This window comes from Pteropus vampyrus, unplaced genomic scaffold (assembly GCF_000151845.1).
Source record: "Pteropus vampyrus isolate Shadow unplaced genomic scaffold, Pvam_2.0 Scaffold130, whole genome shotgun sequence".
Classification (NCBI taxonomy): domain Eukaryota; kingdom Metazoa; phylum Chordata; class Mammalia; order Chiroptera; family Pteropodidae; genus Pteropus; species Pteropus vampyrus.
Genome location: NW_011888911.1, coordinates 1,904,842 through 1,921,478, shown reverse-complemented (window position 1 = coordinate 1,921,478; position 16,637 = coordinate 1,904,842). Strand labels below are relative to the sequence as shown.

General features: G+C 53.4%; 1 protein-coding gene across 1 annotated transcript in view; it reads right to left on the bottom strand.

Annotated features, from left to right (window-relative positions):
• Window positions 1-16,637, bottom strand: part of KIRREL3 (kirre like nephrin family adhesion molecule 3) — a 117,800-nt gene that overhangs the window by 2,399 nt on the left and 98,764 nt on the right. Inside the window, exons 9-14 of the mRNA XM_011367215.2 lie at window positions 15,597-15,723; window positions 11,343-11,443; window positions 8,909-9,107; window positions 7,378-7,413; window positions 3,506-3,613; window positions 1,886-1,995 (exon numbers count right to left, since the gene is read on the bottom strand). Of these exons, the coding sequence (XP_011365517.2) occupies window positions 1,886-1,995; window positions 3,506-3,613; window positions 7,378-7,413; window positions 8,909-9,107; window positions 11,343-11,443; window positions 15,597-15,723 (681 nt within the window). The remainder of the gene's footprint in view (window positions 1-1,885; window positions 1,996-3,505; window positions 3,614-7,377; window positions 7,414-8,908; window positions 9,108-11,342; window positions 11,444-15,596; window positions 15,724-16,637) is intronic.

Below are 16,637 nucleotides of genomic sequence, written 5' to 3'. Positions count from 1 at the left end.
CTCCCCGAGGGGAGGGTTGGCCACAGAGCCCTCAGTAGGTCCCTCTGCTTCAATTATCCTCCCCCTACCCCTCCCTGCTCTTAACTGACTACTGAGCGACTTCCCCTCCTTTCCTGAGAGTTTGGACTGAGGGGTGTGGAGACAGTCTGAGGCAACCAGAATGTCTTAATGAGAGGAAATTCAAGGTCCCATCTGGGATGAAGGACAGGCCAGGTACTTCCATATAGGCTTGATGAACCTCATCTAGAGACATCCATTCCTTCTGAGGTCTAGGCTGCAGTCTCCTCCCATGTAAGATTAAATGCTCTACTGCGTCAGGCTCTATGTTAGCCCCAGGGAAATATACATGCATAGATTCGAGAACATGACCTTTGCCCTTGGGGAACTCTGGGATAATTGGGGGAACTGACATGTAATTAGAGCAATACGCTGTAAAGGAGGCACATGCAAAGCGTTTGGGAAAAGCAGGACAGTGCATAGCTCTGCCAGCAGTGGGGGGACAAGCTTGGAAAATTATAGAGGAGATGACATTTGAGCTGATTCTCACAGGAGGATGTGAAATTCAAGTGACCAATTCGACAAGCAGAGAGACAGCCTGTGCAAAACCTCCAAGGTCTAGAAGACACGAAGCCTGGGAATTGCAATTCTTTGGGGGTGTCTAGAGGGCCCCAAGCATTTGGCAGGAAGGTGGAGCTGGCAATGTTGGCAGCCACTGCGCCGTGAAGAGCCTAACAACATACTTGTCTGGGACTTTCTCCAGCAGACACGGGGAACCATCGAGGATTTTCAGTGGGATAGTCACAGGGGCAGGTTATGTTTTAGAAGGGGACTTTTTGTGGGACTCTGGAGAGGGACTGAGCAAAGTGGTGAAAAATCAGAATGGTGAGACCACTTAGGAGGCTGCTGTGACTGTCCAGGGAGCCACAAGGAGAACTGAGCTAATGGAGAAACAGTGGAGCAGAGGCAAGGCACCCATTTGAAGAATCTTTTGAAGTGGCATTGAGGGGACCCCCCAAAATCAATCGGGTAGAAAAAGAGCAGCCAAGGAAAACCTCAGCTCAATGTAATAAGCATTAGTGAGCACCTTCCAGGGACTGGAAGGCTCTGGAGACGTGGGATGAATAAGGCAGCTTGCTCAACATCTAAGAGGAGAAAGATAAGGAAACAGGTGATTTGTGAGCAACACAAACGGCAAACATCTCTCGAGCACTTGTGCTCCACGGGCTCTAGCCCTCACCGCGGCGTGCGTGCTCTTACTTTCATCCCATTTTCTTAGATGAGGAGACTGAGGCACAGAGCAGCCCATGCTCTTTCCCCCTTCAGAGTATCATCACCAGGACAGAGTGTGCACAAGAATTTTCTAGCAGTGTTTCGGGATTCTGTTTAGACAGCTGGATGGGTTATGGCTCATTAATGGGGGTCAGAAAGAGGAAGAGCAGACTTGGGGCTGCTGGAGAAGTTGAGTTTGCTTACAGCAAGCAAGCCATTTCTGGAATAGGAATCTATTCCTCTCGTAGACTTTTTGGGGGGTAGCAGGGCAGGGCTTGTGCTGAGTGTCTGTGTTATCTATGTGTGTATGTATGTAGAATTATATGTTATATAACAACACATTACGGCTATTTATGCATGTCTTCTCTCTCTACTGAACGGGCAGGTTCCCTGAAAGCTGGGATTGCATCTTAGATGTCTTTGAGTCTCCTAGAACGCCAAGTGCAGTATAACAGGCACAGGATCATTCTCGGTTGACCTGGCCTCTCATAGGGGGAAGGGCACATCTTGACTGATGCTCTGCTTCACGGACGTGTCTAGGGCTTCAGGAGGCCTCCAGTCCAGGACTTTCAGGGCACAGAGGTCGGGGTGGGTGGGGGTAAGTTAGCATTCTCACCATCAGCTGCTTGATGGTGGGGTGTTCCTCGGCCTCCCGGCCAGAGGCAGGCTCCTTGTGGACAATCTCCACTCGGATATCATTCTTGGCTGACACAACACCTTTGAGATCTGGACATAAAATAGGAAAGTGTAGATGACCAATTCAGTCGGCATCCTCAAGCATTAGGGCCTGAGTAGTCAAGCCCCTGCCACCCCTGTCGCCCTCCAGAGTTTACCCTCCAGCCCCTGAACTCAGCAGCTTCTCTACCCCCTGCCCACTCAGAACACCTGTCTGCATGTGCTGAGGGCTGTTAGGGCCTCAGAGCTCTTTCTCTGTTAGCTCTTAGTCACATGCATCTCAGCCTGTCACTGCCGCTCCCGTGGCTCAAGGTGTTGTCTCTATTCATTTGTCCACCTTATAGAGCTAGATCCTTTCATCCTACTAAGTTCTCACCTCCTTCTAGAAGTCTTCTCTGACCTACTGTACCAGGCTCTGATCTCTCCGTTTAGAGAATCATAAATCTGACTCTTGGGACCTTAATGTTCAACCAACTGCCCAAAGCAGAAACATCCCTGACATGTGGCGGGGCGTTTGTGCACTCTGGAAGATCGCGTATGCCTGGAGTTTCCATCCCAGCTACTGTGTCAGTGCTTCCATTACGGAGACTTTAAAACTTCCAGAGGAGGCAGCCAATCTATAGTTGGAGAGCTGTTGGAAAATCCTGGTGAAAATCTGCTTCCGCATGATTTCTACTGAGAGGGTGCTGAGGGAGGTCCTGAGACCACATGATTGGGGGCAGTCAAGACAGCCAAGGCTTGGAGTGGAAGAGACTTAAGCGGAAGACCCAGCTTTCTTTCCCTACCTGAAGGCTGCCGCATGGTGGAGGGAGCGGGCTTACTCTGATTATTCATTTTGCACCTTACCCTCACAGAATATTAGAACTGGGTGGGGTCACATAAGTCACATCATCCAACCCCTCACTATTACACATGAGGACACTCAGGCTGGGAACAGTCGTGGCCTGTCCAAGCTCGCGTGGTAGGAGAGGGGGGACTGGAGGACTGTGCCTCCATTGTTTTCACCTCTGCTCTGCCATCCCGTTTCATGTGTCCGTGAGTACAACGTCAGCATTATGCCCAGGATGGAAACTCCAGACATACACGATCTTCGAGGGTGCACGAACACCATGATTTTATTGCTAATGACTAAAGACCTTTGAAAGTCTGCACAGTGATTCCTTGAATGCTTTTTTTTTTTTTTCTCTGCATGTATAGGTAACCTGCTTTTCTGGTTAGCCTGGCGGATCTTGGAGGGCAAAGATGGACCCTTCCCTCCCCGATTTCTAGAGTTCCGTATGGCTACATGTGTTCGATCCAGAGTGCTGGCTGACTGCCCTGTCGGGTGAAGTTCACTTTCATCCAGTTCACTCTCATTGGAGTGCCCACTGTGTGCCAGACACCCGCAAAGCACTGCACATGCAGAGATGCATATGACCCCCACCCCGGCCCCGAGGCTCACAGCATCGTCAGGGCCCCTGCTCCCTGCACTCATGCCTACTTGCTCTCCGGGGCAGCCTAAGCCTGGCCTTTTTCTCTGTCCCCCTCCCTGAGATCCCGGGTCTCCCCCCCACCCCCGTACTTCTCTGGGAGCGGGCACAGCAGAAGGCCACAATGGTTGCCATGAGGACGAGGAAAGCCACGCCAGCTCCTACGGCCACCCCGATGATGACGGCCATCGGCACAGACTCTGTGGGAGAGAAGCAGGCACAGCTGACGAGGGGCCCGACAGCCCACTCTCCCCCAGGGCCTCACCCAGTTCCTCCAGGTGCAGCCCCTGCCAAGCTGGAGCCAGAGCACGGTACACAGGCTCCTCTGGGAAGTGCCCGTGGCGCTGGCGGTGGGGTGAGAAGGCACAGGCAGAATCCAACAGGGTCAGCTCAGGTGGAACACGGGGGGAGGGGAGAGGGAGGGAGGGTTTAGGGAAGAACCTGAAGCAATGGTGGTGGGAGAGGGGGGCAAGCAGACATGGGAGGGGAGGGTGAGGGAGGGGACTCGGGAGATGAGAAGCAAGGCTGGGCACAATTTAGCTCTGTTGGGTATTAAACCGGGAATATTCTGTCATGCAATAGCTGGAGAGTCATTAAGTTCTGGCATTTCTTTGAAAAATGACTGTGGTCACTGCCCTTGTCTGGTTTCTGCTTTCCTTCTCTTCCCTTTCCCAGGGCAAGAAGCTGGACATGGATAATCAGCTTTTAGAGTTCTCAGGTTTGAAGCAGCTTCCCCTCAGGGCCCGCTGGGCATCAGAGAGTGTAAATGCCAGAAGCCCAAGTCTCAGGGGCCAGGGGAGCAGGATCACAGGACCCCGTGCCTTTAAGGAGAAATGCTCCTTTTCCTTGACGCACCCCCCCACCCTAATTTGGCTCCTTCCCCTCCAAAGCCAGTACTCTGGGGATCCTGGCACTCTTCCTGGAGAGGAACCCGGAACTGCAGCTAGGCAAAGCCTCGCTCCCTGCTGAGTTTCTGTGGTCTGTGCCTGCCCTAGCCCAGCAGAGATGGGGATAGGGAGGGTGATGTTGGGGTTGGGGGGTGCTCTTCCAGACAGTCTTGGCCCTTCCGTGGCTGTATATGGGGCCCGAGCACATGATTTTGGGCCCCGAATCGTCCATTTAGAATGGAACTAGAGAATGCTGGGGCACAGAGACCTTCGGACCCGCTGAGTCCATTTTTGGGTGAAAACACCAAGGTTCAGAGAAGTCAGGTGACTTGGTTAAGGACATACAGCTGCAGTAGAGCTAGGACAAATCCAGGTTTCCTCTCGTCTTCCCTCCGACCCCCACCCCAATCCTGCCCGGCTCCGTCCACTGTTTCGCACAGCACCCTTCAAATCTCCCACACTCTGTACAGCCCATACTCCATCACTTCTTCTGAGCAACTTACTTTGCCTTTTTTATCTCTAAAATGGGATGATGGTGCCTACCCAGGGTGATGGGATGGAGTTTAGATGAGTTAGTGCAGGTAAAGGCTTGTGAACTGAGCCTGGCACCTGGTCCTATTCAGTCTCTGCTCCTGTTTCTAGATAGGAAGGAGGACTGTAGCAGATCTAAGCCCTAAAAGGGAGGGAAATTCCTTGTAGAGCTGGGCTGCCCTCCCGCCCATCCTCAGTGTGGATGAGGTGGCTTAGCCTCTTGTTGTCTCTCTCTTTCTTTCTTTCTTTCTTTCTTTCTTTCTTTCTTTCTTTCTTTCTTTCTTTCTTTCTTTCTTTCTTTGTCTCTCTCTCTCTCTCTCTCTCTCTTTCTCTCTCTCTCTCTCTCTCTCTCTCTCTCTCTCTCTCTCTTTCTTTCTTTCTTTCTCTCTCTCTGTCTCTCTCTCTCTCTGTCTCTCTCTCTTGTTCTCTCTCTCTCTCTCTCTCTCTCTCTCTCTCTTCCTTCCTCCCTCCCTCCCTCCCTTCCTTCCTTCCTTTTTTATTACTTATGCCTACAGAACCTGGTCTTCCTAGGACCCTGCTTAGCTTCCGAGATCAGACATCAGGCTTGTTCAGGGTGGCATGGCCGTAGACCATGGATCATGGCTCCACTGGGGCGTGAACCCAGGATCTCCTGCGTGTAAAGCGGTCGTGCTAACTCCTACACTATGGAACCACATCCTCATTGTTGTCTTTAAAGAGAAGAAGAAAACCTCGCCCCTGGCCTCGGAGATGCCATTGGGTGAACATGTGGGTCCCCTCCTCCCAGAAGGAGCAGGTGACTGTCGGTTGGCAGTGATGGTGGTTTTTCCCATGCATTCCTTGCACACCAGCTCATTCGTTACCCTGGGACTTGCACATCAGCTCATTCGTTACCTTCACTGTCAGAGTGGCAGGGGAGGGGGCAGAAAGGAGGTGGGTGAGGCAAACATTCAGAGACTGAAAATGGGAAGTGCTTGGGTTGGTCGTAAGAGTCAGGAATCTAGCGACTCAACCTCGGTGACCTTGCTTTGACAAAGAGATGATTCTGTCTCCAGATTTTAATTCCATCAGGAAAAGAAAACTGCTTTGGAAGCTCATTGGCGCTATGCTTTTGAATTTCATTAATTTGGGTTTGATTTAGTTTCTCCTCAGATTTCTAGTAAGTTTCCTTGGAAAACCTTGGTCTTGTCTCAGCTGAGCTCAGACCTAGAGGATGACCGTGGAAGGTTCCTGAAGCTTTCTGGGCCTCAGGGTCTCATTTGTAAAACTAGAGAACCAGGGAAGCAGTATCTCAAGTACCATCTGCCTCTGGCATTCTGTGAGTCCACATGTTCTTGCGTTGTTAACAGCTGGGGGGCTCCATCTTATCTGGAGAACTGTCCCTGGGCAGGCGGGCAAGGGCAGGGGGAGAGGGTCTGATGGGGGCAGAGGGACCCATGGGATGGCATTCCCTCTTCGCCTGCCTTCCTGAGGTCTGGCCTGGGCTGCCTGTGCTGGCTGTCCCTCTCTGGACAGAGCACCCCCTAGAGAGGGACTGGAGAAAGGGCTACCCAGCCTCCTCTCCATCCAAGGAGGTGCGCTGGGCATGAGGAGTCTCAGCCACAAAGAAGGGGTCAGGGACCTCTGGATGAGCTGAACAGACACATGTGCGATGGAGACAGGCAGGAGATACCATCCCGGCACCAGGAGGGGCGCTCAGGGGCCTCAGGGAGAATAGAGCCGAAGGCTGACAACTGCTGCCTCCGTGAGCTTGTCGGTGCCCTGACTGGAGCTTGCTGAAGGAACCGGCTCCTTCGGGGCCAGTGTGGAGGGAGAACTAGGGCAGAGGACCCCATGTCTTCAGCATGGCCTTGATCAGCCTTGATCAGTCAGGTTTGCAATGTCCTCATTCTCTTTTCTGGGTTTCTGCTTGGAGGTTGGTGGCCGCTGTCTCCTGTGAGGGCCCGAAGTAGAACGGCTCAACCCAGGGAGCCTGATGACCACTCCGCCGCCAGGTGCCTGCGGAGGGAGGCACTGCCAGCGGCCTTGGCCTGGTGGTGGGATGGTAGTACTGTGGGGTACTGCAGGAGCGGAGGAGGAAGCAGCGGTGAGAAAGCACGGATTAGTGTGGATTATGCAGGCTACAGCAGCACCTGGAGGCCCTGGCACCCAGGGAAGCCGTGGCCATGCTGGTGACGATGTTGAGAAGCTGGAAGAGTCAGGGAGAGTGTGGAAATGGAGGGGGGCAGGGTGGTGGGGAGCTGTCCCCAGATGAGAGGAGCCAGGATTTCTGAAGGGAAAGGATGCAAGGAATGGAGTAGGAGGAAGAAAAGTCAGTGTCCCTGGCTGCAAGGAGCCTGTGGGCTCTGGTGGCAGTGAGGTAGGAGACCGGTCTCTGGGGTTACTAGACCCGCGCTGGCTGGGCCCCCCTCTCCCTGCTGCTCTGACTGCACTGAACCCTGGAGATGGGGGAGGGCATGACGTTAGAGGCCGGCACAGGCCTCCCTACTCCTTTTGGGGTTCCCTCCCCCACTAGCCCAGAGGTCCCTTCCCCCCATCCCGGGGAATTCTTATGTCTCCTTCCGTACCTGCTTCCAGCCCGGCTCCCGACTTCATTTCCGAACCTGTTTGGAAATAAAGCAAGCGTCCACAGCCAGGGCCTGGCTGGCCAGGGTGGGGTGGGACTGGGGGGACTGCCACCTAGAGAGGGCTGGGGTGAGGGGGCTCCCTCCTCAATCACATCTTCGGGATCACGCAACAGACCTGGGCTAGCCCAACTGAACTTGGAGACACTTAGAGACCCCAGGAGGGAGGGACCAGAGAGAGAGGTCAAGGCTGGGGGTGGGGCAGGTCTGGGAGGTCAGGTGAGACTCTAAGAGGAGGGCATGGGGGGTGGGGGCACTGAGGGGAGGACATGGAGGATAAGCAACAGGGGCTGGAGGTTTGGGATGATGTGTGGATGACGTTATGCAAATTATGTGCAAAGCATTATGCAAAGCAGCACGTATTAGGGAAGAGGTGTTGGGAGACACTGTGATCCACAGGGAAGCCCCAAGGCCCTGAGGCCCAAGGGGCTCAGCTGGGACCATCCTCTTGGCTCAGAGCCACTTGCCAAGGCATGACAGCCTGTGGGTGGTCTTCATCTTAGAGGGGTCAGAGAGTGCCAGGGCTGAGGCCCCCTGGACTGCCCGGTCAAAGGGGCAAGGTCCGTAGCCCATCTTAGGACCCGGTGTGCTGCTGGTGTCCCGAGCTTCTCTGGATCCCCCCCCATGCCCGTCCCAGATTCCCTGCCCTCTGGTCTATTCGCGACCTTCAAGCAGAGACTGGAGCTCGTGACCAGGAGCTGGACAGTCTGCACCCGGGATCACCGTGGGGTGAGCCTTCCTGCTCCCACCGCCTCCTTCTCGCACCCTTACTGTCCCCTCCTCTGAGCCCTTCTGCTTAGAGCTACTCCCTGGCTAGCTTCTTTGGAGCACAGTGGTCCATGTCTCTCCCATGTTCCTGGGGAACTGGAGAGGGTCTGGAACCAGCCCCCGACACACCAGGTGTTGGGGCAGCTCAGTTGCTTCCCTTTAGCACAGCTCGGGTGCCTCTGGGGGACTTTTGGGTCCCTGGACTGACTTGTGTTAATGGCTGGGCCAGGTTCCCTAACAGGTGTATGGCCATCCTGGGGGATCACTGCGTCCCACACCACTGTGGGCATTTTGACATCAGACAAGGGCCCCCCCAGGGACATGTCAAGTAGACACAAGCCAGGGCCTTTAGGAGGTGCTGGCGGCTCATCTTGGCAATCAGTTTGGCTCACTTTTGTAGTCACCTTTTCCTGAAACGTCACCTTGAAGGACAACCTCCCTGGGCAGCTTCCTTCCCCTCTCGCTTCCTGGTGCAAGCTAGTGGCTCTTGCCTCTGGAGGAGCTGGGCCAAGGAGGGCCACTTCCACTGACCTGCCCGAGGCTGCGTGGCAAGTGAGCAGGAGCACTATGACTTGGTCTCGGGCCCCAACCCACTTGTAACCTCTGCTAGGCACTCTGTCCCCTCAGGAACCTGGAAGATATTGCTTGGAATCCTGCCCTAGGCAGAGAGGGGGGCCTGCTGATCCCACCATCCCCTGGCCCCCACCTTGCTCCTTGAGCCGGATGATCTCCGTGTCAGAGCCGAAGCTGTTCCAGGCGGTGCAGTTGTAGATGGTCTGGAAATCGGCCCGCACGATGTTGCTGATGGTCAGGGTAGAGATGACACCCTCCTCCGTGCTGACAGTCTCCACTGTGTAGCGCCCTGACGTCCCCGACTCCAGCACATTTTCCTTCCATGACCAGGCCTGTCCAGGGGGCCAAAATTAGGAGGAGACCCCACCGTGGCCACCCACACTGAGACCACTGTGCCGCCTCCTGCTCCAGGACTGACACTACCAGGCTCACATGCATGCTCCCTGCCACCGGCACCGGCACGTGTACACACAGGTTCACGCACACCCCAACACACATCACAAATGTATGCACACACCACACACACAGCGCCAACATGTGTACACGTGTGTACACACCCCAACATATCACAAGCACGCACACATACCACACACATACCACACACATAAACACACATTACGACTCACGCATACACCATACCACAATGTGTACACACACCTCAACACACACCACAAACACGTGCACACACCATACACATAGCAGCCACCTGTTTACATACAGGTACACATGTACACACAACATAAACACATGTACACACACATCCCAATATACCACAAATGTGTGCACACGTCACAATACATGCACATGCCACACCACTCAAACACCAACATGTGTACGTGCAGGTACATACACCACACCACAAACATATGCACGCATGTACACACGCACAGAGGTCGGGCCACTTGGGAGGGCATTTCCACCGAGAAGGGGGCCTTATGTGGATCTGCACTGGAACCCCTTTCCAGGCAGTCAGGGGGCTCTGCAGCAGCAGCAATCAGAGCCCCTCCCTCCAGACGCTCCCGCCAGCATCCTCCGCCTGGCCAGTGGAGGCAGAAGTACCAGCTCCCAGAGTGGCTGAGTCTAGTTTTGTTACTTTTATGTCTGTCTGTACAAAAGTATTCTGAGAGTTGTGTTTGTGATCATCTTATCTATCTTAGTTTAATTTTTCCCAGAGTCGCTTTACGTGCACGGCAGGCCCCTCGCGCACCCTGTTTGCTCACAGTGTGAGAATGCGGCCTTGCACATAGGTCCGTGCTTGGACGGCACAGAGCTGAGAGTGGCTTCTCAACTCGGCACTGTTGACGTTCTTGTTTGGAGCAGGGGCTACCTTGAACAGTGTAGGATGTGTAGCAGCATCCTGGCCTTTACTTACTAGAGCTGGTAGTCTCCCTCCAGTTGTGACAACCAAAAATGTCTCCAGACAATGCCAAATGTCCCCTGGGGGTCAAAAATCACCCAGGTGAGAAACGCGGGCCTAGAGTTAGCTATCCGTGAAGAGAAAGATTGTGTGACTATGCTCAAGAGTGAGCAGGCTGTTCCACAATGGGCATGTGTTGCATTTATAATTAAAAAATAAAGAGTGAAGGGAATGCAGAGGTGTAGGTCTTAGTTCTATGCGTGAATTCTTGCAATTTTTGTGTGGCTCCTTCAGACAGTGAATGAAGTGAATGCCTGAGAAAGTGTGTAACAGCAATAACGCTCTAATAATATCTCATGTACAGAATGGCACCTGAGTTTGGGCATCCCAGCGCCATGTGCACCCTCCACACCACTGCTGGATCATAAAACGCAGAAGCGCCCTGCAGAGTTGGCCCGGGGCAGTCTTCAGGTAGGACTGTCCTAGGCACTGGGGCTTACAAAAATAATATCTGCCCCCACCCAGAGCTGTAAAATGTTCACCTTTCTTGGTTTTTATGCCTATGCTTCCATCAGTTTCAGGTGGACTGGGGCAGAAGACGCTCCCTTTCACCAAAGCAAATACCCAGGAGGGCTAAGTGTGCATCACGCAGGTTGCCTTAGCTGCGCTACAGAGACAAAGGAGGGAGAATGGAGCGGCACTTTTATGAGGGGAAAATTTGATAAATGGGGCAGCATTCATTGTCCATGGACCACAGGCAGTAGAGGCCAATGGAGAAGGGCTCTGGGAGGCGCAGAAAGGGATTTGCCCACTATAAACTGCACTCGGCGTAGGATTTTGCCAAAGACTGGCCTTGAACCCAAGAAAGGGAGGAAATTGTGTCTCTTTTCCTTCTGCTCCCCTCACTTGCCTCTCTGCTCCTAGGATGCAGAGTTCCACTAGAACCATCAATGTTGGCGCCCAGCTCTGTGGCAGAGAGCCATTAAATACACTTGCAGATGGGCCCAAGGAGTACGGCCTGCTCTGAGACCGGAAACTGCCTGTGATGTTTGTCTTCATGATGCCTTTCCAAGGGAGCAAGGTGGGAATGCTGTCCCCACAGAGAGGAAGCGCAAAGGCGTGCACTGACTTCCCGGAAGTGGGCGGAGGCTGGGCGCTAAGCTTGCTGCAGGGCCCCCGACTCCTCCTGTCCCCTCCCTGGAGCACTCACTATTCGGTCAGGCGGCGGTGTGCTCCGGATGAAGCACTTGATCTGGCCCTTCTCTCCGTGGAGGGCGTGCTGGGTCTGGGTGCTGGAGATGATGGGGGGTCCTGTTGGGGAGACAACATTACATCAGGGATTCAATAAGAGTATGTCCCTGACCGGGCCCCTTGTGGGAGGGCTTCAGAAGTTTATTCATTACTTTAATCATTCAGCAGACATCTCCTAAAGGCTGTGTGTACAAGGAGAAGTGCAAGGTGGGGGACTCAAAGATAAATTAGGCATCAGTCATGAACCTTTCAGAGATCATGAGTGGATGCTTCTAAGTCAGAATGCCCGGAAGACATAGTAGGGGTTCAGAATGAGTCAGCGCAACATGTGCTTCTGTGATATGTGGATTATTTTGAGCTAAGGGCAATGGAGACCCTGTGGGCCCAAAAGAAACCTCTGCCCCCCTTAACTACCTACAAGAATTTAAATTAGGGGCCTTGCCTATAATGAGAGACGATCAGAGATAACCTTTTTTGACCTATCTATTCGGCAGGGCAAACTACTAATTACTGAACATCTTATTGTACTGCAGTGACCTTCCTCCCCTCCGAAGCCCCAAGGTGCTTTAGCTCAGAATGCCGTAAACACTTCGTTTTAACTTTCTGTCCCTCTTGCGTGTATGTGGAGTCCCCATATGTACGTATGTAACTAAATTTGGTTATTTTCTCTTGTTCATTTGTCGTATGTTGATTCGATTCTTCCACCAGCCAAAGGAACCAGAGGAGGGACTGGTGGATGTTTTTCCCTTTCCCCACAACTTAAAAAACTGGGATAAAACGTGGAGAGTGTTGGGACCACAGAAGCGTACAGGTGAAGTGCTAAATGACTTCAGAGGAGAGAAGCTAGTGTAGCCTGGTGGATAGGGAACGCTTTATGAAGGAGGTGGCCAACCTGAGAAGCGGGTGGGAGAGCTGTCAGGGAGGAAGGGATGAGGCACTAACTGATGGCACCTCGGCTTTAGCCTGCTGTTCCAGCTCAAGCCATTTTCTCGGATATCCAGTAGAGGGCGTGCTTGCCTAACAAACCAGGTATCCTGGGCCAGGCCGGCGGAGCACCCAGGGAGGAAGAGAAACGTGTGTGACGTTACTCCACCAGTGCGGGAATCACCCTGAGCAGGCGGAATGCACGGGGCACGTTTACAGCCTTCATCTCGAGAACACGTGTCTCGGGAGATCCCAGATGGCCTGGGTGAGAGAGATTACGGCTCCAAAGCTGACCCCAACATTTTTCGATCGCGCGCGCGCGCGTGCATGCGTGTGTTTGTGTGTGTGTGTGTGTGTGTGTGTGTGTGTGTGTGTGTGTGTGTGTGTGTGACGTGTCAGGCTCCTGAGATGTACTGAGATGTACCCGTCTCAGTTAGCGCATTAAACAGGCTAGCAAGTCCACCTGAAGTCCAGCTGTGCTTCTTGTCTAGTCTGCCTTTTATTTGCTTTTTCTCTTTTCTACGTGATGCCCACCGGGCAGTGAAAAGGGGACGGAAGAGTGGCTAGTTCAGCCATTTGCACAGCCAGCTTTCTGGCTGGGTGGGCAGTTGAAGCACTGGGTGAAGGTGTGGAAGCCCCCATGCCCCGTTCCCAGTCCCCGCTGTAAAGCCTGAAGCTAAGGTGGCAGGAAACAAGAAAGAGAGGCAGAGAAAGGGATACAGGACCAGCAAAATTATGCTAGGAACAAACCAAAAATCCCTGCAAACATAATTGCTGTTTATTAGCTGCCTTAATTAAACCAGATTTGCGTTTCTATGAGTAGCTCTCAGCCAAGGGGAAAAAAGCTGCCGGGAGACACTCAGGTAGCTTCCATTAAGTTCAGGATGCAAACGGCTTGGAGCTGGGTGAGGCAGTTCCGGGGGACCCTTGAGATAAGGGCTTCCACACTCAGCCGGCTTTGTGAGTGGGCTGAGCCCTTAGCGCCAAGAAGCCTGTGCCCAAAAGGCAGGAGGGCTGGGCGTTTTAGGAACTCGATGTGGCTTTGTTTTACTACTGCGCTGAAAGTGATGAAACCATAATACCTTTTCCCTGCACTTCCCAGGAGCTAGGAATTGTCTGGGGGGCAGGGTTCCTCAGGAGAGATGGGGTTGAAGGGGTCAGGGAGCAGCAGGAAAGCTGTTCATCTTCCCGCAGATCTGGGAGTGAGCCACGGCAGCCAACATCAGTGCCCACTGATCGATCGATCCCCCACAGGGCAATGGCCAGCAGTCCCCACCGGCTGGGATTTGTTCTGATGAGAACCCCATCATTCTAGATCCTTCCAGAAGGTTAGATCCCTCAGCTCAGTCTAGGTCTTTTTGCAGAAGGCTGCACTGTCCCTCCACCTGTTCTCCAGTCCCCACCAAGAAGACTGGCAGGTTCCTCTCCCTGGGCCACTTAATCCATCCCTCTGCCTCAGGGAGAGATGACCTTGGTTCAGCAGAAACAAAGGGCTTCCTTGCTTCGCTCCCATCCCTTGGGCGTTTCTCCTCCTGGCAACCTGGGGGGCTTGTATGGGAGGACTGAAGGCAGAAGAGGCAGATGGAAAGCCAGACCCTGGAGGAAGCAGATTAAACCCCAGGCAGAGGCTGCAGCGTCCCATCCAGGAGAAACATCCCTCAGAGATGTGCATCCCCTCCTTCAGAATCTACTTCAAATCTCTTCTGGGAAATGCCTGAATGTCTAGAGTGACAATGGCATGTCAGTCCCTCTTTTATCTGCCCTAATTTCTCTAGAAATGAGGATGCTCATTTAAAAGCTTTAGGTTTAGGGACCCTGGAGGCCACGTGTGAGTCTGAGGGTTCCCAGCCCAGCTGGTCATGGGGCGAGTGGACCGGAGCCACCTCAGTCACGGGCCAGCACTGCCCAGTGCCCTTCCAGAGCTGGCAGCAGGGGAGGCCAAGATTTCACCAGGGCCTGGCACCTGAGCTGAGTGTCAGACACCAGAGCGGCAGGAAAAGGCTGCAGTCTGTGTTGCCATGGATATACAGAGTCACGATCAGATGCTGTTATTTTTAGCCCTGCAGTGCCAATTTATTGGTGGCATCCTAGGGACACACAGGAAAGGCAGGAGGGCTCCTGAGTCAGGGTTCTGCCCAGGACAGGTGACTGTGAGCACTCCAGGGTCTGGGTAGCTAATTCCCATTCTGGAGCTGCCACAACCCTTGCAGAGAGGACAGGAAAGGAAATAGATGGAGGGAGGGGGGTGGTTAATGGGGACAGCAGAGGGGAATGGTCGAGGGAGCCCCATGCGGCTTAGTTTCCTAGCAAAGGGGGAGCATAGGTAAGGCTGTCAGGGGATGCTTTCTTGGATTGAGATGAAGCCAACCGGGCACATTTCTAGAACGTGGCTCAGCCCCTTCCCAGGGCCCTGGCCTACTGTAGTGGGAACAAGGCTTGCAAAAGGCCATGGGCATGACAGATGTGAGGTGGGAAACCAGAAATCCAGCCGAGTGAGGAGGTCTGGAAGTGGCAGGGGGACCTGGCCTTAGTGTTTCTCACCCTCTCAAACCAGCACTTTGGGTACCAACCGAGACCCAGGCACTTATCACATCTTGGGTCTGACCTGAGGTGGGTCCGACCTGAGGTGGGTCCCAACTTCTTTGCAACCTTCTACATCTCATCAGCCAGGCCTGGTCTCAGCCCCAACTCCTAAATGCTTCATGTAATCGTTATCTAGTAGCTCACACTGTTCTTGAAGAGTTATGAAAACATTCTCCTGCTGTAATGATTTTTATTATATGTAATAAGACATCTCCCCCTACACCCCCTGCAACAGATTCCCTGAACTCTTGGTCTTGTGACGACAGTGACAGGTCTTCCTGGTTGAGTGGCTCTCATGTAATGGGAAGAGCCTGATCAGGAGTCCAGAGATGCGTCCTTAAATTCCCACCAGGTTCAAGGTCAAGGTCAAAGTGTGGATATGCCTTTGGTTGCCCAGTGACCCTTTGACCCTTTTTCCTGGCCAGGACAAAATTTATTAGCGGCCACTCTTAGGGCTGAGACTCTTTGGAAGATAACAAAGGAGGGAGGTGACCAGAAAGCTATCCAGGTCCTTTTTCATGTTAGGCCTGGGCTCTGACAGAACTTGACAAGGTGGACATCATGGCTATGCGCCTATAGTTGGAGGTGGTGGCAAGACCCTGAACTAATGACAGCCTTTTAGGGCACTGCTTGGGGCCAACACGCCTCGGGTCCCTCTCCACTCCCTCCCTCCCACCCCCTGCCCCAGCACGAGTGGGGATCTTACCATTGACAGTCAGGGTCACCTCTCGCTCCCCGGCTCCCACCCGGGGCACCACTGCTCGGCACACATACTTCCCAGCATCCTCCTGGCGGACGGCTTTGAGGGTCAGGGTCTTCTCATTGCTCAGGACCTAGGAGAATTGGGGAGGATCAGACATGGAGAGTGGGTATAGACTCTCTCCGTCTGTCAGAACCAGAGGGTCTGAGAGGCAGGCCTGGTGGAAGGTGATGTCTCCAGGATCTCGGTAAAAACCGGGGCTAGGGTAGGAGGCAGATGTTTATGACACAGCTCACATGTGTGGGAGAGGCCCACAGCACAGAGGAAGGGCTCCATGGGGCTGACATGCTACATCCTGCTGCAGCCCTGGGGGTGAGTTCATGGGATGAGTGTGTAGGAGGATGGGACTGCCGGGCTGTGTCCTGAGGGGTCCTAATACAGGGAGGGGCTGCCCAGCCCTCCACCCCCCTTACCAAACTGACCATGGGTGAAATGACCTACAGCTGAACTTCTCTGAGGGTTCCCGGACCTGCCTTTTCCAAGTCATTTTTCAGTATCCATTCGGGATATGATTTGGGGGTAGAAAAGAAAACAGACTTCGACATTGGTTAGCTCTGAGTCGGAATCCTGGCTCCAGTGGTGACTATCTGTGTGGCTGTGGGCAGTTATTTATGTTCTCTGATGCCGTCTGCTTTTCCTTACAGTGGGGGCAGTGAGCTCACGGGGTACTGCAGTGTCTGGCAGAGTCGGCCACACGGAGGCTGGTTTCTTTCTGCCCCTCCACCCACCTCTCACCCAAGGCTCTCACCGGTCCCGAGACAAACTCTTATGCACACTAAAGAACACACAGGTTTTAAAAGAGGAACACAGGAAGAGAGCAAAGCTTAATCCAAAAGCTAAAGGGTCACTTCATTTTTGAGGAAAGTCGAAAAGCCTTCCTAGTGACTTTTTACCCCCAGCATATTGGTGACCACCTGCTTTTCTTCTTAGGTTCAGGACAGAAACACTGCAATGGCTGCATGTGTTTAGGGCCAAGGAGATGCACGT